At 37.2% G+C, this 25,585-nt stretch overlaps 1 protein-coding gene across 1 annotated transcript in view; it reads left to right on the forward strand.

Annotated features, from left to right (window-relative positions):
- The window catches only part of LOC121383462 (B-cell linker protein-like), a 38,184-nt gene that overhangs the window by 7,744 nt on the left and 4,855 nt on the right, over positions 1-25,585 (forward strand). Inside the window, exons 2-13 of the mRNA XM_041513529.1 lie at positions 1,145-1,197; positions 6,788-6,829; positions 7,688-7,762; positions 10,884-10,925; positions 11,714-11,761; positions 14,809-14,853; positions 15,927-15,971; positions 17,146-17,199; positions 22,256-22,397; positions 22,984-23,099; positions 24,033-24,110; positions 24,464-24,550. Of these exons, the coding sequence (XP_041369463.1) occupies positions 1,147-1,197; positions 6,788-6,829; positions 7,688-7,762; positions 10,884-10,925; positions 11,714-11,761; positions 14,809-14,853; positions 15,927-15,971; positions 17,146-17,199; positions 22,256-22,397; positions 22,984-23,099; positions 24,033-24,110; positions 24,464-24,550 (825 nt within the window). The 5' untranslated portion in view covers positions 1,145-1,146. The remainder of the gene's footprint in view (positions 1-1,144; positions 1,198-6,787; positions 6,830-7,687; positions 7,763-10,883; positions 10,926-11,713; positions 11,762-14,808; positions 14,854-15,926; positions 15,972-17,145; positions 17,200-22,255; positions 22,398-22,983; positions 23,100-24,032; positions 24,111-24,463; positions 24,551-25,585) is intronic.

Here is a 25,585-nt window from a genome sequence, read left to right on the forward strand (position 1 = left end):
CATAGTAAATATATTTTAGAATGTCCAAGCGAATAACCTGTGATGTCATAGTTTTGATAATTTTATATTTTTCAATTTTAAAGTTTACAAGTCGAGTCGGGTAATTCAACTTGGGAGATCCGAGCGTTTCACCAATAATCTTTATTTTATAACAACCGGTTGTTCTTGACGCTTTTGAGAGCATCAAAAGTTCCTAGGGAACCGGAGCATATGAACATGATTAAAAAAAAACCCAAACACCCCCCCCCCCCCCCCCCCCCCCCCAAAAAAAAAAAACACACCAAAAAACAAAAACAAAAAAACCCCACCAAGAAGTTCTTCCTTTAACTTGAAACGAAAGTTTATTTTCAGATAAAAAAATAAATGTGACAGGTTTACATGTGTAGTATTTTCATTCTTATCGTTTGTATCCATTAGATACCTTGAGTAACAATACGCTTCAGTGGTGTCAGCAAGTTTTAACCTTGAGTAAAAAAAAAAAACAAGGTTTAAAATATCGACAACCGATCATAACCGATGATTGGTTGGTTCAACTAACCAATCATCAAACATGAGAATCCAACTGATTCCCACCAATAATACCAAAGGAAACATGCTTTACCAACAACCCTTAAAGGAACATTCCTGAGTTTGCTGCACTTTTTAAGATGATATCAACTAACAGAGACTTTTTAACGATTGTAATTACATATGAAATATATTTTTCTGCATAAAATATTAGTGGCTGTATATTAAACGTGTTTCTGGTCGTTCTAATATTTGTACTAGATTAAATTTCATCTTATTTCCTAAAAGATTGTTTTTTTCGTACGTACGAAATTATTTGAAGACAAAATCCAGTTTGGGCTTCTTACAAATATTAAGACGATCAGAAACACATTGAATATACAGACACTGATATTCTAAACAAGAAAATATATTTAATATGTAAGTTTAATCGTAGAAATATTTTATTAGTCGGAAACATCTTACAATGCAGCAAACTCAGGAATGTCCCTTTAATGGCCTACTATAATTATAGGTTTCTATTGTATTGGCTCATTGTGACCTTGACAAACACGACCTTTATATATAATACTGACTATGTCTTTAACCATCAAAGATTCTTCCCTTTGACCCTTCATTTGTTTGTTGTATATTCCAGCGATGGCAGCAGGCATACGATCACCACCTTCCGAGATACTTACGGAAGATCAGGTTAGTATTAATACATTTGTAATATAATAAATAAGTCACATTCCAGCCAAAGGGACGATTCTAAATTTGTAGCCTCTGTAACATAATCCAAACTAACATAGTCTTTTTAACTATGAAAATAACATAAACCGGACCACAGGACCGTACTGATATTTGAAAAGGTACTGTAAAAGAAATGTCCGGTTTTGAGAGAATTCCGCTTTACAAAAGGTCCGGCTTAGAGGGGTTTCACTGTATTTACATTTTATTATTTCGAATTTCAGTCTTAACATGTCCATTGTGTGATGTCACTCTTTCTGGTTGTCTAATGTTTGTAGTAGCCCAAACTATATTTAACTTACCCAATAATTTCATATAGTCTATTAATCAAAATATACCGGCCTCGGTGGCGTCGTGGTTAGGCCATCGGTCTACAGGCTGGTAGGTACTGGGTTCGGATTCCAGTCGAGGCATGGGATTTTTAATACAGATACAGATTCCAAATCCTGAGTGAGTTCTCCGCAATGCTCAATGGGTAGGTGTAAGCCATTTGCACCGACCAGTGATCCATAACTGGTTCAACAAAGGCCATGGTTTGTGCTATCCTGCCTGTGGGAAGCGCAACTAAAAGATCCCTTGCTGCCTGTCGTAAAAGAGTAGCCTATGTGGCGACAGCGGGTTTCCTCTAAAAACAGTGTCAGAATGAACATATGTTTGACGTCCAATAGCCGATGATAAGATAAAAAATCAATGTGATCTAGTGGCGTCGTTAAATAAAACAAACTTTACTTTACTTTTAATCAAAATATCTTAAGATAAAATCTGGACTAATACATACTAGTATATTGGGGGCGGGACGTAGCCCATTGGGCTATTTCTCGACTATTGGGCGCCACGACTGGTATATCAAAGGCTGTGGTACGTGCTATCCTGACTGTGGGATGCTACTAATGGAAAAATGTAGCGGGTTTCCTTTCTGAGACTATATGCAATAATGACCAAATGTTTTACATCCAATAGCCGATGATTAATAAATCAATGGGCTCTAGTGGTGTCGTTAAACAAAACCAAACATTTCAAACAATACATATTTAATACATATATTAGGACGTCCAGAAACACAATAATAAGTAGCGTATCCAATGTAATTAAAAAGTGATATATCTTTTTTTTCGGAACACAAACTTCCAGAATCGGATAACTTTGCAAATTGATGGTAGATTCGTAATCACCGTGTTTGTTATGAGATTTTGTCGCATTGGCCCGCTCGGACGTGTATGCAAAGTATCATGGCCAGTTATTAATAATTACCATTTGTTGAAAATATATAGAGAATGGTACATAAGTGGCCGTTAGATACCATTTATCTCACAACGAGTTGTTTTAAAATGTATCTAACGAGCGAAAGCGAGTTTCATACGTTTTTAAACAACGAGATGTGAGATAAATTGTATCTAACGGACACGAATGCATTATACTATTTCTTACATATCCTCAAAAACCTGGTTTTAAGAAATTTTATCATCATTTTCGACTAAAAGTTATTTACAGCCGTTGCTCTTGTAACTAATTTACGCGTCACAGACCCATGATTGTCAGGTTAACTATACGTCACAATGTAATCGATTTCCATCGTGTAATTTTCATTGGATGAATGACAGTGGTGACCTGGTCATCACCCAGGAGCAGCCAGTCGTATGTCTTGAAATTGTTAACACACGTACGTGTGTAAACAACCATGTGTTGTCAAAAATAACTGTGACGGAACATGCTCTTATCTTTTCGCCTGTAGCGATGTTAATTGTTTTAGAGGGCTGTGTGCAGCTTGGTTACGTAATACCCCCGCGCGACGGTGGTAGGCCTGCGTCCCAATACACACCCAGACCAGGTGTGGAGGCCATGTGGAGAGTGGTTACGTAATACCTCCACGCAACCATGGTATCTCTAGCGAACTAGGCGTCGATCAGTCTAGGCTTGTAAGAAAATATACCGTCTTGGTCGCTGTGGAAAAATACACATCATAAGATTCGGTCCCGCGGACTGTCTCCGGACCAGTCTGGGATTTTATAATAAATAGATAGGATTTTAGATATATGAGGGAGAAACATTGGAAGTATCCAGGGGAACGGACGTGGTCCAACTGAACGACTTATATTAGTTCAGACCGGACTTGGTAAATATATATTTCTGCTCTGTTGTATAACCTTGATGTGATTGATGTGACTTTAAATATTTTAATACTGTATTATACCAATATTCTTTAGACAGTGTCTCCGGTAATCTGACGAAGTAAATTGTAGGCTTCACTGTTCTAATATATTTATACGAGTATTTGGTAAGATAAAGCTTAGCCGGTCATCCTAGAGGACCTAGGTAAACTGTAAGTTATTGTCTTTATTGTGATATGTACCAGTATTAATTCTGTATTACAAGGTTACTGAATGAGTATTTAAGGGTTAATTAAAAATTAACCAGTTAGGAATAGAGTTGTAATTCCTTTATTAATTAAGTTCCCCTGGCAGCGTTTCTCAATTATCACACGTGTGTGTGTTGTATCACGGTGAAGTGATTAGAATATTGTGTAAACTAGACACCTAGTGATTAACTAATTAAGTGATTAGCTCTGGGTTGTTATTATATTGTTGTTGTTAATTAACTACTGCGGCAAGTACATTTGTCAGCGTTAGAGTTAATACAGATTCCAAAGTGTATTGTGTTTTGTTGTATTTTCTAGTGAACTAAACGTGCTACATATATATATTATATAAGATCTTATCTCTGATCACTCCTAGAGCCGGTGTAAAAGGAACGCAGGTCCGTAGGAACCGAGGTCCGTAGGACCGAGGTACCAAGGAACAGTAGTCCTATCGGACCTCCATAGCTTAGGAACCATAGTCCTACCCGGACTTTCATTCCTGGTTTATTTTTAAGTTGTTTTTATCCTAGGACTTGTATTCCTACCGGACTTAAATTCCTTCTACAGCAGTGACAGAAATACTAGTCCGGCAAATTAGATGTCCGTTTATTATACTCTGCAAAGGTTTTGGCAGCTTTCCCTGGTAGTGTGATGGATAAGTGTACGAGTCTCTTAAGATTATTGTGGGTTCAAATCTCCATGTCAAAAAATATTTTTAAGTTTGAGTATCAACTTAATTCTTTTTTTACGTCATAGACTTGTGGATCAGACACGTGAGTGAATTTTTGTAATCGTCTTACATTTTTGTTACAATATTGAAGTAGGACGAATATCTTGCTTTTTTCAAAAGTATATAAAGCAACTACAGATATAAAGTAGGCTATATGTCCATGTGTTCAACACGAAGAAATATACCCCCCCCCCCCCTTTCAATATGTAGCCCAAAATTGTTTTAAAAATATATATATGAAAACTGGTAACTCTCCAAAAAAAACTAACATTTGGTGAACAACAAAAGACAATTTCTATATGCACCAGCATAATGTTTAATAATATGTTTTGTAAGTTTATATTTTGACGGTAAGTCACAATCTGATTAATTGTGATTTTCTAATCTTTGTCCGATCGGACTTCCATTCCTCGGAATCCTAGTCTGTGGGACCTGTATTCCTAGGAATTTAAGTCTGTCGGACGTGCATTTCGAGGAATGTAAGTCCGTGGGACTTTTATTCCAGGTACTCCTAGTCCACAGGACTTTCAATCCTAGTATTCCTAGTCCTCTGGAATTTATTTCTTTATTTATAACTAGTACTATAATGATCAGTTACTACAACAGGAATAAGTTTGACTTTTATTGATGAACAATTAAAAATAGCATCAAAACACTTGAAATTAATTATGACTGACTGCCTTATGGCAGTTTCGACCATAAAAAGCATAAGATATTAGTTGGGGAAAGGGTCTCTGTATAATTATACCTGGCCGTTAGGAACATCATAAGCGTTCGAGACTGGGTGGAGGTGAGAGTCGGGTGAGGGTAGGGTGGGGGTGGGGGTGGTGGGCGAGCAATGGCATCGTTCGGGCAAAATGAGCTGGCCTAAAATCTTCACCATGCAATTCCATAATTTTACTCACAATATTAGTTGTAATCCATGTAAAAATGCAGACTGATTTGTTTTGAATCCTATTTAGCATCTTGGTAGTAATGCGAATATAAATATACGTTGTGTTCCAGATTCGGACATTTTCGTTTCATTCGAGCAATAATGATCAGCATGCCTCCCCCACCCCTTCTCCCAAAAAGGGAGTCTGAATGCCTGTTGCGACCAAAACGGTCAGGTGTAAAAGTGTCATGTGTAGTTAGTCTGTTTAAAAGGATCTTTGTAAATTGTTTGTGCATATTATTGACAGTATGATAATTGTTCAGGGATTACTGTTTTGTTTTAGTCGGAGTAGTAGCCCATTGAGCTGCTAAAACCCACTCTTAGTCATTGATATTTCTATTAATTGATAAACATTAATGAAAACCATTTAACATGTGTGTTTATCGATGGTATGGTTTGTTGGGACTAAGATATCATAGAGGCTAGAGTCTGATATGTCATATGTTAGACCAAATTAATTTTTAAAATGAGCAAACTTGACAAAGCAGGCACATGTTCAGTAAGCTATGCAGGGGAGAGGTCAATAAATTTGCTTTGAAGAGGGGTGTTTAGAACACGCCACCCCACCCCACCCCACACCCTATGTACACGCGCCTGCAACATTATTGACAGAAAGGCACAAACTTAAAATTATATAATAAAAAGATAATGTATGTAACGCAAATATCACATTTTTATAGTTAAATTATTATTAATATTAATATTATTATTATTATTATTATTATTATTATTATTATTATCATTATCATTATCATTATCAAATACCAATACATGTATATAATGCCTAACAGATAATTGTGTTGGTATATCATATGGGCAAGTTATACTTATTTGCGAGTACTAATATGCTTCGAATTATGGTAAATGTTTTTGAGTTACTTTTAAATGTTTAAACATTTATTAGTTGGAACAATACGCAATGAATAAAGACCTTGGTTCTGCTCATGTAATAAGGTCAACAAAATGTGTACAAACAAATATTGGAATAAATAAAAAATATTTAAATAAAGAGAGGCGCTAGTATCCTAAGTTAATTAAATAAACCCAAAAGGAAACTGTTTTTCGTTTTGTTTACATTTATAATTTAATTTTTATGTGTACGACCGGACTTAAATTTTGATTGTCCAGGAATGCAAGTCCGGCCCGGACTTGATATCCTGGCAGTCAGACCAGTATTCCTAAGGAACATAAGTCCTAGGACTTGCATTCCTAGGTATATTAGACCTAGGACCTGCATTCCTAGGAGACTAAGTCCGGGCAGACCACTGTTCCTACGGACTTGCATTCCGTTTACACCGGGCCACTCGGGTAGTAGCCTGCCCGATACAGAGAGATCTAATAGATATACAGTTAGGAGACATATTTGGATAATCGTGTTTTATTCAGTTACGGGTATTATAGGATTCCCGTGACAATAACGTATGATGTTCTAACCAACGGGTGTGTAAGAAATATCAGTAACAAACAACACAGTTCTTAGATTATTTAGATCTCTTAAAATGTTTACTACCTTTATTTTTTACTTTGTTAGATATATGATGATTTAGAAGTCGAGGAAGCAGCAATGAACCAGGTAAAATTTTATATTTATTGTCCAGCCGTGTAGATAGCCTGTCCTAATTAACTGTGACTGTATACACGGCCGCTGTGTTAATAGCCATTTCTGTCTTCATTTATAGTTATTTTCTTGCTTATAATCCAATTAAGGTTCAAGCACGCTGCCCTTGGCACACACACACACACACACACACACACACACACACACACACACACACACACACACACACACACACACCTCAGATGTCTGGACTGCCTGTCCAGGACAGAGTGTTAGTGGCTAGTGAGAGAAAAGTCGGTGTAGTGGCCTTACACCTACCCGTTGATTCGTTAAACTCGTTCTGGGTGGGAGCCGGTACTGGAAAGCGAACCCAGTACCTACCCGCCTTTAGTGCGATGGTTTAACCACTGCACCACTGAGGGCGGTACCTAAACAGTCATGGGATCCAAATTATGTGAAAAACATTCACTGACGTACCCAGAAGGCATGGGGGCCATGGTGTCTCTCCCCCTCCCCCAGTCACATCTTCTTTTCCCCCAGTACCATTTATATTTGCCTGTCCCCCCTTAACACTTGCCATAAAATATAAAATCCTTGCAAAAGGCTTAGATCTGAATGTGTTCTTTGCACCAAAAGCGCTGTTTGGTTGTTTGGTTCTGCCATCAGTTTATCACTTTGCTTTAATCGGTCATCATAACACGCCAATGCAAGTAGTGGCTGTAGGAATGATAAACACACATGTATATTGGACTCGTAATTGTGCACGTAATTATACTCGTCTCGTTATTGTTGCAAGTAGTGTTTGCATGATAAACATACACATATACACTGGACTCGTTATTGTTGCTAATTCGTATTCCTCGACACTTACAGGAGATTCCTGCCGATGTAGGTACGTCTATACCAGTGCCCACACAACGACGAGCCGTACCACCACTCCCCTCACAGGTGAGCATCGGGTACTTCAAAGCCATGAAACGTTTGTTTTGTTTAACAACACCACTAGAGCACATTGATTAATTAATCATCGGCTACTGGATGTCAAACATTTGGTAATTTTGACATATAGTCTTAGAGAGGAAGGAAGGAAATGTTTTATTCAACGACGCACTCAACACATTTTATTTACGGTTATATGGCGTCAGACATATGGTTAAGGACCACACAGATATTGAGAGGAAACTCGCTGTCGCCACTTCATAGGTTACTCTTTTTGATAAGCAGCAAGGGATATTTTATATACACCACCCCACAGAGAGGGTAGCACATACCACGGTCTTTGATATACCAGTCGCGGTACACTGACTGCAACAAGAAATAGAAAATAGCCCAATGTGCCCACCGACGGGGATTGATCCCAGACCGACCGCACATCAAGCGAGCGCTTTACCGCCGGGCTACGTCCCGCCCCAGTTGAAAACGATGATAGCAATGTATCCTGTTTTACTCAGAAGACATTCAGTCATGGGATCGATCCCTCTCAACAGACTCGGGTGTTTTCGTTCCATTCTGTTCTCCACGACTGGTATACCAAAAGGCCGTGGTAGGTACTGTTCTGTCTTCAGGAAAAATGCCCATAAAAAACCCCACTTGCTGCTTATTAGGTAGTAGTAGACTAAATGCGGGTTTCCTCTCTTTATTTCTCTCGACCAATTATCAAAAGAACCATATGTTAGACCCTCAAATAGTCGTAGTTTACAATGTGCCGAGGTGTCGTTAAACAAACTATTCCTTTCCTATGAATATACTTAAATTTAAGTTCAGAACTATTGCCTTGGCAACACGACTGATATGCGCGGGCTTATATGCCAAGGATATAGCTTAATAAGTCAGTGTAAGAGAAGAAATCAGCTGTTGCTGTAGCGACTGTACTTAGTGGCTGTGATATATCAGTTGTACAGCACCGAGAAGCAAGTTAATGGTTTCCACGAGTACTCGAGTACTCGGGAACGGACAGATTCTAGCAAGACTCGAGTCCGTTCACAGGAATCGAGTACCCATGCAAAGAAGAACACTCTCGTTTAATTATATTTCTTTTACATCATTTTGCCATATCGTCGGCGAAATGACAAAAGGTCGTAACTACGCTTTTGGCGAGAAATCACTTTTTGGAATTTCCAGAGTTAGAATGTTCATATTCTGCTTTTGTCAAAAGATCGTAACTATCGGCCTATTAGAAAGTGGTTGATTGTGACATGACAAATAGTCGTATTATAACTGGTCCAAGGAACAAAATGACAAAACGTCGTATCTACAAAGCGGGAAGCTAGAATGTGGACATGACGCTCAGCATTGCATTATGTTCACACATTACATGGATTATATGTAAATAAAACCAGTTATTATATATGTATGTGTATTTAATCCATGTATAGATTTTGCCTCATTCCTTCAACCTGTGTTAAATTCTAGATCAAAATGTCGTAACTGACATTTTCAACGACATTTCAGGTGTAAAATGTCGTAAGTACATTTGTAGACCTGACACATAGGGTAAAACGTCCTAATTTCGGACGTAGCCGTAACTATGGTACACCCACTATTAAGTAGTTATCACTATTAACTGTTAATATGTTCGCATAACAACGACTATAACAAAATAACGTATTTTTCGAAAAATATTCAGTTTTTTTTTGCTCTCCTGTAAAATTTTGAAAAGTTAGTTACGAAGTTTTGTCATTTTGCCGACGATATGCTTGCCGCCGGTTACATTACAGAGCTATGAGTATGGAGTTAAGATATTTAATACTATTTCACTTTATTCCTTAGTCTCACCATCATGTAGTGGAAGTGTCGGGTGTTCGCGTCCGGGTCGAGTTTGACCCTCAAGTACTCGAGCCCAATATTTTGAACTCGTGAAGGCCCCACCACCGCCAACAGTTTATATCCTCTCAGTCAGAAACTCTACACGTGTTTAGAAACCAAGATTAAAGATGACTACCAAGTTTTTCGTTATTGTTTGAAAGAAAGAAATGTTTTATTTAACGACGCACTCAACACATTTTATTTACGGTTATATGGCGTCAGACATATGGTTAAGGACCACACAGATTTTGAGAGGAAACCCGCTGTCGCCACTACATGGGCTACTCTTTCCGATTAGCAGCAAGGGATCTTTTATTTGCGCTTCTCACAGGCAGGATAGCACAAACCATGGCCTTTGTTGAACCAGTTATGGATCACTGGTCGGTGCAAGTGGTTTACACCTACCCATTGAGCCTTGCGGAGCACTCACTCAGGGTTTAGAGTCGGTATCTAGGTTAAAAATCCCATGCCTCGACTGGGATCCGAACCCAGTACCTACCAGCCTGTAGACCGATGGCCTAACCACGACGCCACCAAGGCCGGTCTCGTTATTATTTGGTCACTTGTTTCCTTGATAGTACTGAAATAAAACCCAACACAAAACAAGCATCAGCCGAGGGCCAATGTTGCTGTCTGATGACCTATAATTCGTCCCACAGAAATTATGCATTAGGTTTAGAGGTGGCTTTTTTGATAATAGGTTTACAACAGTCGAAATAATATTTTTGGACTGACGGCTGATTGCAATGAGGGCGGTAACGATAATAATAATGGAATTTAATCACTGCATTTTGTAACAGCACACACGTAAGATTTACATTTTAACAATAGCAAATTTAGAGTACAATTTAGGCAGAAATGAAAGTTTCCGAGTAGGCCGAGTGTCCTTTCCGCGGAGACCCATTAAAAAAATAAACTGTAAGTAAAATTTTCGTATATGCCCACTAGTCCATACATAATTTAGTCATATTTGCACGCTATGACGCGTATGGCGTCAGTGGCGTAGCGTGGGTTGCCAACGTCAGGGGAAAGGCCAGTATTGCGCCCCCTAACCAGTGGACTGTTAGCACTCCCCTAGTCCCTTCCACCTGTCCAGAATTTTGCGCCCGTGGCAACCGCCCTGGTGGCCCCGCCCACACTACACCAATTGCAGCGTACTACGGCTAGTTGATTATTAATTACTATTGCCAACGTTGTTTTGTTGTATATCGGTAACAAACAACACATCCCTGAGATATTTTACTTGATGTTCTATCTTTGTCAGGAATATGATGATTTCCCGGTTGAAGACACAGGACATTACGAGGTAATACTAGTATTTTATACTTATTGCTTAGTAAATATATTTTGTATATACATCTGTATGTATGTATGTATGTATGTATGAATGTATGTATGAATGTATGTATGTATGAATGTATATATGTATGTATTGATGTATGAATATCTATATATTGTATGTATGTATCTGTCTGTCTATCTCTCTGTCTGTCTGTCTGTTTATCTATCTATCTATATATCTATTTATATATCCCTCTATCCATCTATTCATCCATCCATCCATCAACCCATACTTCCATCCATCCATCCATCTATTTATCTATCTATCTATCCCAACACAACACTGAGGATGGTTGTCACATTTTTCATTAGTATTATTAACTTTTTTCTTTGTAGCAGTTAAAATATTGTTTGACGTCGCCCCCCCCCCCCCCCCCAAAAAAAAAAAAAAAAAAAAAAAAAAAAAGAAAGAAGAAAACACCCCCCCAAATCAACAACAACAACATCAGCAGCAGCAACAACAACCCCAAAAACCAAAAACAAAAAAACAAAAAAACCCCAAAACAAAACAAAACAACAACAAACAGCAAAATAAAACAACCATCAGGGGTGAATTTCGAAAGTTGTGCAAAACTATCTTTTAAATACATGATGGTGTAACGTATGATAAACGTTTACGGCATGCGCCATCGGTAAATACATTTTTGTTGGAAATGGAAAAATGTGTTGTCATAATTGAAGAACCTAATAATTGTGGCATAGCTGCAATACAAGTATGTTATTTATCTAATGATCTTCATCTTACTTTTTAAGCAGGATGGAATATATGCGAATGACGGTGGCCATGGATACGTTGATGAGGTATAGCCTAACCTTTATTAAAGGACCTTCTTACATGTCAGTAATCTGATAAATATTTTTGTAAAATACTTAAATATCTTTGCTTGAAATATCATTATTGTCACGGGGATTCTATAATACCCGTAACTGAATAAAACACGATTGTCCAAATATCTCTCCTAACTGTATATCTATTAGATCTCTCTGTAACAGGCGGTTAAACCCTAGTATGGCTCGTCTAGGTATGATCAGATATACGATCTTATATATAGTATATATTATTATAGCACGTTTAGTTCACTAGAAAACACAACAAAAACACAATACACTTTGGAATCTGTATTAACCTACGCTGACAAATATACTGCCGCCGTAGTTAATTAATAACAACAATAATAACAACCCAGAACTGATCACTTAATTAGTTAATCTCTAGGTGTCTAGTTTACACAATATGCTAATCACTTCACCGTGACACAACACCCGCACGTGTGATAAATTGAGAAACGCTTCTAGGGGAACTTAATTAATAAAGGAATTACAACACTATTCCTAACTGGTTAATTTTTAATTAACCCTAACTACTCATTCAATAACCTTGTAATACAGACTTAATACTGGTACCTATCACAATAAAGACAATAACCTACAGTTTACCTAGGTCTTCTAGGATGACTGGCTAAGCTTTATATTACCAAATACTCGTATAATGTTAGAACAAAAAGTCTACGATTTACTTCGTCAGATGACCGAAGACACTGTCTAAAGAATATTGATATAATACAGTATTAAAATATTTAAAGTCACATCAATCACATCAAGGTTATACAACAGAGCAGAAATAATATATTTACCAAAGTCCAAATTGACAACGTTCCCGGGAAGCCTTCCTTTTTGGTTCTCTGAGATATCTCTAAACCCTAGCTATTTATTATAAAACAGAATATCGCCTGGGGGTACAAGGCGGTCCTCCCCCTATCATCTGATATTCCACCTCTCCCAGAGTCGGTATATTTCTCTCTGATCGTCAGTCTGGCTGTCGCCAATCCGCGACCAAACCCCTGGCCATAAACAGCACTACCGGAGATATTACGTAACTACTAGCCACATGGCCTCCACACCTGCTCTGGGTGTGTATTAGAATGCCCGATCGCGCGAAGGCATTACGTAACAAATTGCCCATTTGGGCTAAGTGCAATTTGGAACTGCACACGGCCTTCTAAAACAATTAATATCGCCACAGGCGAAAACAAAAGTTAAGAGCATGTACCGTCACAATTATAAAGACAGCCGTGTATATATATATCCAGACGTCGTTTTGCATACGGAAGCTACAAACAAAGGTTTCTGTAGCATGTACTGGTGTGCTATAAAAGTAGCAGTCATGTTACAGTCGTACCCCCGCCTGCTACCGACCTTGGTCGGGCTGCTGGTGCTCCCTTGCACCTGCCAGTGCAGGCGGTCCCTCCCCCCCCCCCCCACACCTTTCCTGTCCTGGACGGGGGAGCCGGCCGAGGCCGGTTCTCGCGCCCAAGACAGGCATGCGCTACAACAGCTTGTTCTGAATGTGCACGTAACGCCCTATGACCTGATCTGACCTACAGTCGTGGTTGAAACCATATATATCGTGGTCAAGACCACCTCTCGTCTGTAGACAGAGGGACTGACAGTGTGTTATGGCTTCACAACTTTACATTCATTCATTCATTCATTAGAGGCGAGACGTAGCCCAGTGGTACAGCGCTCGCTCGATGCGCTGTCGGTGTGGGATCGATCCCCGTCGGTGGGCCCATTGGGCTATTTCTTGTTCCAGCCAGTGCATCACGACTGGTATATCAAAGGCCGTGGTATGTACTACCCTGTCTGTGGGATGGTGCATATAAAAGATCCCTTGCTGTTAATTGAAAAAAGTAGCCCATGAAGTGGCGACAGCGGGTTTCCTCTCTCAATATCTGTGTGGTCCTTAACCAAATGTCTGACGCCATATAACCGTAAATAAAATGTGTTGTGTGCGTCGTTAAATAAAACATTTCCTTCCTTCCTTCCAATTAAGGTTCAAGCACGCTGTCCCAGAGACATACTTCAACTAGGTGAACTGTCTGTCTAGTACAATGTTTTAGTGGTTAGTTAAAGAGGAATCGACGCAGTAGCCTTACACTTACCTACCCACTGAATCGTTAAAACTCACTCTAGATGGGTGCCGCTACCGAGAGGCGAACCCAGTACCTACCAAGCCTTAAGCCACTATTCCAACGAGATCGGTGCACCTTTACAACTCTATCATAGCTTTTTGTAAATTCACTCTGGTGCAGATATACGCTACTGAATAATGCTTTTGACACATTCGTATTTTTTCAGATTTAAATTTTAAATTTTTGTTTTGGTATATTACCTCCTTTAAACGTGTAAAAGGCGGCCTGGTAAGACAGGAGACTACTTAACACATGTCGATGTCTACTATATTAGATAATTTGGAAATACAGTAAGCTGGCCTCTTTAGAAAGGTGGCCGCTTAATAGAGGTGGCAGTATTTTACGTTTTAGTGCAGTTGCATTGGACTCGTCTTTCGTTTTTCACTTAATATAATTATTCTTTCCAAGTTACTGTTGTCTGTAAGTGTATTTTGATATCCTGTTGGCTTTAATCTCTCTCTCTCTCCACTCTCTCCCTCTCTCTCTCTCTCTCTCTCTCTCTCTCTCTCTCTCTCTCTCTCTCTCTCTCTCTCTCTCACACACACACACACATGTTGAAATAATCATGTTAGACATTAAATAATCATGTTTTAAAATTTTGTGATGTGACCTTTTAAAACATTCCTTTTCTTTCTAGTGGCATGGCTACAATACAGGTCAGTTATACTGAACAGGAAAAGTAACGCAAACACTAATTTAGTTTCCTTTAATGTTATTTGAAATTATTCAGTTTAAATCCCACCAGTTTTTGTCTCTTATGAAGAACTTAGGTTAATTTTGACAGTCTTGAAAATATCATATATTAATATAATCGCGTTTCTTTTGTTATTCAGTATATTTAACCAGTAAATCTTTTTTTCCTTTCTTCAAACACAGAATGGAATTTACGTGAATGGTGGCGACATTGAAGAACCAAAGAAGGTATAGTGTAATTTGCCACCGAAGAATGTGAATGGTGGCTTATGCATCTCAATTAGAGTCCATTTCCAGATTCGACTTTTAAACGGACATACCCTAGTTTTTAAACACTAAGGCATATTTTTGATTATTAGAGCCGTTTTAATAACTGAAGTCATACTTTACTTAGATTTTATGGTTTAGATTATCAATTTCCATACATTCGAAGTGTTGTTTTTTGGTCATCCTGGTGTTTTTAATGTCACAAAATGCATTTCTCATTTTTTTTTAAAACGCACGTGCGTCTGAGAAGTAACAGTTATGGAGTCGAGTGTTAGTCTATTTTTAGAGGGTATTTCACCATTTCAAAGTCACAGACTCATGTTTCACTCAGTTGTAACTTTATCCGAATATTGTACAGGTTTGTAGATTAACTAAACTTAGTGTTAATTTTCACGGGTTGAAACTAGGGTATGTCCCTTTACTCCCCCCCCCCCCCCCAGCTATTCGAATATTCGAATATGCGACTGAATATTCGGACTGAACAACTAAAATTACTATATCTACGTCAATAATACGTGGATCGCTGACGCGTAAAGAAAGATACAAAATTAAGCTTGTTCAAAGAGAGAATGATTATACTGACCACTTGGTGAAACATTTAAGATTGTTTTTACAAAAATAAATACATTTTCGACTTCATATCTCTCATTAGCTTCTTTTTGGAAATTGATAATATTACCTGGATGTCATCAAAAAAACAAAAAAAAAAAAAAAAAAAAAAAAATGGGGATAGGGTTACATCTAGTAATAATATAGTTTGACCCATTTCTGATAGAACAAAGTTTTCATTGAACGCCAGAGTAATCTCGAGAAATATTTGTCTCTATTTTATTTAGTCTTGTTTTCCTAAGGTAAGCCTTAAGAGTGTTAATAACTCCCTGATATTCTAAGGAAAAAAAACGACATTTAATTATTTTAATTCATACAAGTTATTAAATGCTGTTAAAGTTTAAATGTTGCCATATTCTTTAACGAGATCACAGATATGAGAAATACCCTTGTTCAGTATATGTTTTTTTTTTTTTCAAAAACAGAATGGCTCTTACGAGGCTGACGATGACCAAGAAGAACTAAAGAAGGTATAGTCTCACCTTCGTTAAGTAACCACCGAACAAAGTGTGAAAGGTGGCCTCACAAGACAGGTGGCTGCATTAGATCATTGGGGAGTGTAGTAAGCCCATCTATTAAGGTAGCATTATACCAAATAACATCCGGCTGGATCAAAGTTCATTTCATACTGCACTTAGAAAAAGAGTAAAGTTTGTTTTATTTAACGACGCCTCTAGAGCACATTGATTTTTATCTTATCATCGGCTATTGGAAATCAAACATATGGTCATTCTGACAAATTTCTTTAGAGGAAACCCGCTGCCGCCACATAGGCTACTCTTTCCGATAAGAAGCAAATGGTCTTTTATATGCACTTTCCCACAAACAGGACAGCACATACCACGGCCTTTGATGAACCAGTTGTGGACCACTGGTTGGAACGGAAAATACTGCACTTAAAAATCACCAGTGTGTTTGTTGTAAAACAATTATTTTATCTTGACACATGTAGCACAGTGGTAAAGCGCTCGCCCGATGCGCGGGTCGGTCTAGGATCGAACCCCGTCAGTATATCCATTTGTCTATAAAATGCTGTGGTATGTGCTATCCTGTCTGTGGGATGATGCATATGAAAGATCCCTCGCTGCTAATCGAAAATAGCAGCCCATGGTATAGTAGCGGGGTGGGTTTACTCTCTCATTAATCGGCGTGTCTGACACCATATAGCTGTAATTACAATGTGTAATAGCAAAATAATGATTTTATTCATTGCATTGCGATTCTAACATTTTGGAAATTTAATTATTGAATTATTTATTATTTAAAATAAATGTATTGGTAACAAGTTTGGATTTAGCATAATTCTGTAAATACATAAAGAGCAAATAATCTAATTTAATTTTCTGTGTATACTTTACAAACATAACTGTTTCAGATAGGATTTTCCAACATGATGATGATGATGATGATGATAATAATGACATATTGTGCATGCTTTACTTGTTCGAAATGCATGCATGCATACATACATACATACATACAGACAGACACACAGACAGATACACACATACATGCATGTATACACACATACATATAGATATTCATACATCAATACATACATACATAACATACTTACAAACATACATACAATGTATATGCATGCATATTTTTTCTTTTTTATATTCATTTCATTTACTTTGATAGACATATGATTACTGTGAGATTCCAGAGGAATTATCAAAGCTACACGTTGAGAAGGTAAATATTCATTATTACTTTAGCGTTTCTTTCTTATATGACATCTCTCTGTCTACGCAGCAGATTAAAAAAAAGTTAATGTGTATCCAAATAATTTCGAATCAGCATATTTATTTATCTATCGACCTACATGTACCTATCTATCTATCTTCCTATCTATCCATCCATCCATCCATCAATCCATCCATCCATCCATCCATCCATCCATCTTTCTTCCTATCTACCCACCTATATATCTTCCTATCTATCTATATATCTATCTATCTATCTATCTATCTATCTATCTATCTATCTATCTATCTATCTATCTATCCATCCATCCTTCCATCCATCCTTTCATCCATCCATCCATCCATCCATCCATCCATCCATCCATCTATCCATCTATCTATCTCTCTATCTGTCTATCTATCTTCATATATATCTATTTACCCACCTATATATCTATCTATCCATCCATCCATCCATCCATCCATCCATCCATCCATCTATCTCTCTATCTGTCTATCTATCTATCTATCTATCTATCTATCTATCTATCTATCTATCTATATATATATATATATATATATATATATATATATATACATACATACATACATACATACATACATACATAGATATATATAATATATATATATATATATATATATATATATATATACGTGTGTATAAATATATATATATATATATATATATATATATATATATATATATATATATATATATATATATATATATATATGCACTGAACACCCCCAAAACCCAGCATATATAATATTCAACAGTAACATTAAATATTGTTTTATAAGAATGGATTGAGACGTGTTGAGATTCAGCAGCATTACAGATTGATATACTGTTTATCATGTCATACAATTGATTGTTTGTAATCAAATAAACCTATTATAATTACAAACTAACCATAACTGTGATTGGCATTTCTTTTAGGGTTCAGTATATTACTGATTCATTTGCCCTTCCATGTACATGTATACACCGACCCACCAATCCGTTTTTTCCTACAGTCCGTTTGCGTAAAAAAAAAGAATTGATGAATTGGCATATAACTATAATGAATACAGCCATTGCTCCACAACTGGTGTAACAAAGGCCGTGATATGTACTATCCTGTCTGTGCGATGGTGCTACTAATAAAAAAGAGTAGCCCATGAAGTGGCGACAGCGGGTTTCCTCTCTCAATATCTGTGTGGTCGTAACCATAATGTCCGACGCCATATAACCGTAAATAAAATGTGTTGAGTGCGTCGTAAAATAAAACATTTCCTTCTTTGTTTCCTATAATGAATAATGTTAAAACTTATATTAAATCATATTACTGAGTTTTAAACCCATACCAACACAAACAATAATTTTTATTACAAACATTTGTGTAAATAAAAACGTTTCTTAACAAACTGCCATCAAATTTTATTATAGATTAATCTAATTTTTAATACAGGGGTGAAGACAAAAGGCTAGAACAGGCTTACCTGCATTGCTATTGAAGTAATCGATAATACAGTACCGACCTCGGTCGTGTCGTGGTCAAGCACGTTACGAACGTGCGTGCTTTATGTTGGCTGTTCCATCAGTTGTCTTCACACCTGCATTGTAAAATAAGATTTAGCTTATGCAATTTGATGTTAAATTGCAAAGAAACTTTTGTATTTACACTGAATTTTGTTTTTCAAAAAATGTTATTAGAGTTGGTAGGGGTTTAAAACTCAGTACTATTTTTAATGTAAGTTTTAACATTATTCATTAAAGAGTTATATGCCAATTCATTGGTTCCTTTTTCACGCAAACTCAATATTCCATCCATCCATCGACGAATGTATTGAAATATACATTCATCTATGGATAGATGGAATTTTGATATATATATATATATATATATATATATATATATATATATATATATATCAGAGATGGGGCGATTACTTGACAAAAGTAATCGATTACGATTACGATTACTTTAGAATGTCACGATTACTATTACGATTACAAGATAATTGAAAGTAATCGATTACGATTGCGAATACATTGTCTAGTAAACATGATTACAATCATGATTACATTTCCACAAATCAACACAAATAATGAAATGATGTTACCACCATGAAGTTATGCATATACATACATACATATATATATATATATATATATATATATATATATATATATATATATATATACATACATACATACATACATACATACATACATACATACATACATACATACATACATATATATATATATACATACATACATACATACATACATATATATATATATTATAAACACGTTAATGTTCTTAACTCTGAAGTATGTTATTTTATAAAACGATTATATGTGCATTCAGGATACTTTGAACCATATGGGTAATAATTTGTTTCATACCCTGCTGGAAATTGAATATGTTTAGTGTTGTTCCTTTGCAGGGTGAGTGTGAACTGTCTATGGAGGTATGACGGGTGTGGTGAAATATATTATAACACCAGCTTGAATTCATTTCGCTTTAGTAGTAACGTAGAAGACCACAGTTATTTCTGAATTTTCATTTGAGATTTATGCACACCGGCCTCTGTCATCATAAATGCCCACCTATTTGTTAAAGCTGAACAAGTATACAGGTGTTTTTAGTCTCAAGGAAATTACAAATAGGGTCATAATTATAAACAAGACCCAGTTTAAATATTTTAAGTAATATATCCACACCTACGCGGGAGTTGGTGGATATGACATTTATATTTACGAAAACATTGGGTATTAAACCTTTTAAAGATCCTCATTTGAATACATGTTTAGCTATTACATTTTTCAGACAAAAAAAACCTCCCAGTTTTGTCACAAGTGAAACCAGGGTGCATGAATACAGAGCCTTATTACATTCAGACAGTTTGCACTGTAAAAAAAAAAATAATAATAAAAGAAATAACTCATTGGCTATAATTAAGCTTAAGAATTTATTTAATTTTCTTAATAATTGACTTTGAAACTTGGATCTATGCAGATATACAACAAGCGAACTATTTCCTTGACGGTATACACAAGGGAGCTAACTGTATACCACTAGCGACTACCGTAGTTAACTCGGATAGTAGTGTTATCATCTTGTGACACATACAAATACGTATTTAAAGAACCACAACTGATCCCTATTTTTATTGTAATGAATATTGCATTAGTATATATTAATATTGTAAAAAGGCTTTCTAAGTTAATTTATTCTGTTGTTGTTAAAGGTTCCCCAAGATAATTAATAATTTCACGCGATTGTAAATATTGAAAATATTGCCTATTTTAGAAAAAGATAACAAACGTACAGAATAGACCGTTAAGGTTATAATCATTACTCATAATAAGAAAAATGTGTGTTTAATGATTGTGGATCTTTAAATATCAGGAGCGTCGGGAGCAATTAAAAGTTGGTACGGCCATGAAAATAATGTATATGATGAGATATATACTATTCGTGCGCCATAGGAAGAGAAAAAACAACTTTCCTGCATCCAAAAGGTGGTACGGCCATGGCTGTTCCGATCGTACCGCTTCCGACGCCCCTGGCTATAACTCTACTACCGTCAGACCAGTAGTCGTTTGTGCCTTTAATCACTGAACACTGCAGGTTGAAACGTGTGGTACAGTGTGACTTTAAACGCACTGAGCACAGTATATCAACAACGTTTCACAATTGTAGTGAACTGTGGATTCATAATTGTATAGATATTATGACATCCACAAATTTGGATGTATTATTTAATGTATGTCTTTATCTTTATAATGTGCAAAAACTTAGAATTACTTAAATATTTAAATATATGCCTATAGTATGCTGTGCAATTGCAATTAAACACTACACATGCGCAAAAATGTTTAACAGTTTCTGGCTTTATTATGAGCCCATGGCCTTTATACCGAATAAATTGTTTTGTCTTGTCTTGTCTTGTCTTGTCTTGTCTTGTCTTGTCTAATTGTGATGAATTGTGGCTTGCCAATTTTTGTGCATTGGGTTTTGGTAACTGTAGTGAATTGTGGCTTTCTAATTTTAGTGAATATAGTCTGCATAACTGTAGTGAATTGTGGCTTTCTAATTTTAGTGAATATAGGCTGCATAACTGTAGTGAATTGTGGCTTTCTAATTTTAGTGAATATAGGCTGCATAACTGTAGTGAATTGTGGCTTTCTAATTTTAGTGAATATAGGCTGCATAACTGTAGTGAATTGTGGCTTTCTAATTTTAGTGAATATAGGCTGCATAACTGTAGTGAATTGTGGCTTTCTAATTTTAGTGAATATAGGCTGCATAACTGTAGTGAATTGTGGCTTTATAATTGCAGTTAATTATTGTGGCGTCAAAATGTTAGTAAATATTGGCTTCATACTTGTGGCGAAATGTCGACTCAAAATTGTGGTAAGTTTATAGTGGTAAGTGAGTATCGAGTAGTATTTTGTGACGTCAGAGTGACACACTGAGTCCATAGTATTTTTTATTAATTATTTTACGTAATTCAATAAAAAAAAATTACACGATCGTTTATAACCATTTTTCATCTGAGGGGATAGAAATAACAGTGGAATGTCATTTCATTTTTTTTCATTTGAACTTATTTTCGTGCTTATATCCAATTAAGGTTCAAGCACGCTGTCCTGGGCACACAGACACCTCAGCTATCTGTATCTGGGCTGTTTGTCCAGGACAGTGAGTTAGTTGTTAGTTGGTTAGTGAGAGAGAAGAGGGTGTAGTGGCCTTATACCTACCAACTAAGCCCTTACGAACTCACTCTGGGTTGGAGCCGGTACCGGGCTGCGAACCCTGTATCTACCAGCCTGTAGTCCGATGACTTAATCACTGCGTCACCGAGGCCGGTAAGGTGCCTGAGCCGCTGCCTTTTGTGTACATTTTTAAGAGTAAACACAAACTTGTAAATTGACGAGATCACTGAGGGGCAAATGCTAAGTTTTAGTCCCAGTAAAATGAAAATAATGTTAACATTTTAAATTGAAATCTTCAATAAATAATCGATGAAAACCTTTTAAAATATTTTTAGGCAAACCATTGAAAACCCTTGACAACAACTCACGGACTGGTGGGGAAAACCAGTCTACAGAAAACAATGGAGTATCTACCCAACACATTAGTTTTCAAGAGGCCTACAAGAAGTTCGAAAGAGGTGGAAATGAAAATCCAGGTAGGACGCTATAATAGTATGAATGAATGAATGAATGAATGAATGAATGAATGAAATGTTTTATTTAATGACGCATTCAACACATTTTATTTACGGTTATATGGCGTCGGTCATATGCTTAAGTACCACACAGATATTGAGAGAGGAAACCCGCTGTCGCCCACTTCATGGTCTACTCTTTTCGATTAGCAGCAAAAGATTTTTTAATATGCACCATCCCACAGACAGGATAGTACATACCACGGACTTTGTTACACCAGTTGTGGAGCACTGGCTGGAACGAGAAATAGCTCAATGGGCCCACCGACCGCGCATCAGGCGAGGACTGTACACAGAAGTGGTTATATACTCGGCGACCGTGTACATAGCCTTGGCTAATGATGGCTGGCTACCTACATGGGTGTCGTATTTTGGGGGAAATCCCAGCATAGGGCAGTCACACTCCATCTAAACTAACCCTGTGCATAGCACGGGTTACATCTAGTAATTTTATGTTGTAAATTGTTACATAGTTACAAATGATTGGAATATTGTGAAATTTATCTACAAACAAAATTAACTTCTATTAATTGGAAATGTTTTTCAGCCATGTCCAAGCCCACGGGCATCACTAAATCACCATACGTTCATTCCGTGAGTTCTACTAAAAATTACACACCCTCGGTTCCAGACTCGAGAAAACAGAGCATTACGTCAGCCAAGGTAACAATAAGATTGTCAAAGTAACTGATATACCCGTATAGTATGTGCATATACTTAATCAGTGAAACCACTGTAAACCGGATATTACATGTCCCCAAATAAGCATAGTGACGCACACTCCAGGCGCGTGTGCAGGAAATTATGCTGGGTACAAAAGGTCGGGGTGGGGGGAGGTCTAGACTGAGGGGAGCGAAATTTCTAAGGGATTCTGGTCATGACTGCGCCGGGAAATATATTTTAAGAAAAGACAAGAAAAAAATGTTTATATTGCTTCGAGCAGGGATGGTTTCGACATACATACATACATACACACACACACACACACACACACACACACACACACACACACACACACACACACACACACACACACACTAGTTAAAGAGCATCCTATTTTATGGATTCTTCGATAGCTCAGAACGCATCGTGATTAGTCTTGCAATTTGCCATAGGTTCGAGTCGCAGCAACGGCATGGGACAATTTGTGAGGCCAGAAAGGATTTAATTACCCCCTGTGCCAGTGCGTTAATATCTATGTATGTAACAGTCAATCTCGACATACATACAACATATAGATATCCATACATCAGTGCATACATACACACATACATACATACATACATACATACATACATACACACACACATACATTTTAAAACGAAATTCAGGTGTGGCACGAATTTAGTACCTACCAGTGGTGGTGGTGGTGGTGGTGGTGGTGGTGGTGGGTGGGGAGACCCACACTGTGTATGTATGTATGTATGTATGCTTTTATAAAATTTAATACAGTTTTAAAAAAACGTTTGACTGAGAGGGGGGACATGACCCTGGTGGTCTCCACCCACACATTCGCTACGCCACTTCTTGCCAATGAAACCACTGGTTGTTTGATTTGAGTTAAACAGTAAAAATGATTGTGTAAAACTATTTTAGGATATGCCTCTTCCACCTCTTCCTGGCGAACAAGACGACGATTTCGAAGTCACCTATGCTACATGTTCCTCAAATCAGGTACTTGTTTGTGTATAAAACAGTAAAGTAATATATGAACGCTTATGGTGGAAATGGTTTAAAATAAAAGGTTAAAGGAGTAGTGCAAGTTGCTTAATGACCACAAATGTTTGTTCATTTTAGGTCGGTGGGCCCACTGGGCTATTTCTCGTTCCAGCCAGTGCACCACGACTGGTATATCAAAGGCTGTAGTATGTGTTTATCCTGTCGGTAACAAATATTTTGTTGTTGTTTTGTTTACTTTTTTGTTAGCAATGATTTCCTTTAAATCAGTAAAAACATGTAAGTAATTGAAATAGGCTTAAATTAGCAAACGTTTAATTGAGTTTACCTTACTCTTGAATTATTTACAGGAACAGTTTCAGCTGTTATCTCAACCATGGTACCATGGCAGTGTTGACAGAAATGAGGCAGTTCGAAAAGTGAAGCAACTGAAGGAGGTACCTTATTTCTTATGTTTCTTAAAGGTACATTCCTGCGTCTGCTGCATTGTAAGATGTTTTAAAGGGACATTCCTGCGTTTGCTGCATTGTAAGATGTTTTAAAGGGACATTCCTGCGTTTGCTGCATTGTAAGATGTTTTAAAGGGACATTCCTGCGTTTGCTGCATTGTAAGATGTTTCCGACTAATAAACTATTTCTACGATTAAACTATACTGACACACAATGAAAACGCAAAACAGATATTTTTCAATATTTTGTTGTGATTAATGAAAAATATATTTATTGGACTTAAACTAACAATTTAATAGAGGAAGCCATTGATTGGTACTTTTGTCTAGGTTTTATTCCTGGCTTTGTTCTCGTTACACATACAATAGCAGAAACACACAAAATGGTGTGAAATGCATTCACTACATGCTCAATCATGCTGTATGCAATGCACGTGAAATGCCAGTATGTGGACACATAAAAATCACGTAACGGTGTCATATTCCTCGTCACATTAAGAATGCCACGACTCCGAGAAGAACAAAGGGAGCGAGCGTTGGGCATGGTTCAAGGGGGGACTTCCATCCATCAACTATTGGACGACTTGTTGAAATTCATCGTGTCCTTGATCGACCTCGATCTGGTCAACGTCCCGTTACAACCTCACGCCAAGATCGGTAGATTCGACGACACCACCTCCGTGACCGGTTCAGAACAGCGACGATGACAGCAAGCAACACGATAGGACGTCATGGAAAGCCTATCCATCCGATGACGGTTATCCGTCGACTCAGATGCAGACGCCCGTACGACGGTAACATAATGACACCGCGACATCGTGCTGCGAGACTACAGTTTGCTCTCCAGAATGGTAATTATCCACCAGCCTTTTACCGGAGCATTGTTTTCTCAAATGAGTCCCGTTTCTCTGTCTCCTTTGCCGATGGAAGAGCACGTGTGTACAGGAGACTCCATGAACGGTACGCTGACGGATGTGTGAGGGAACGTGATCGGTTTGGCGGTGGTTGTCTGATGGTATGGGG

Source organism: Gigantopelta aegis, chromosome 10, assembly GCF_016097555.1.
Source record: "Gigantopelta aegis isolate Gae_Host chromosome 10, Gae_host_genome, whole genome shotgun sequence".
Taxonomy (NCBI): domain Eukaryota; kingdom Metazoa; phylum Mollusca; class Gastropoda; order Neomphalida; family Peltospiridae; genus Gigantopelta; species Gigantopelta aegis.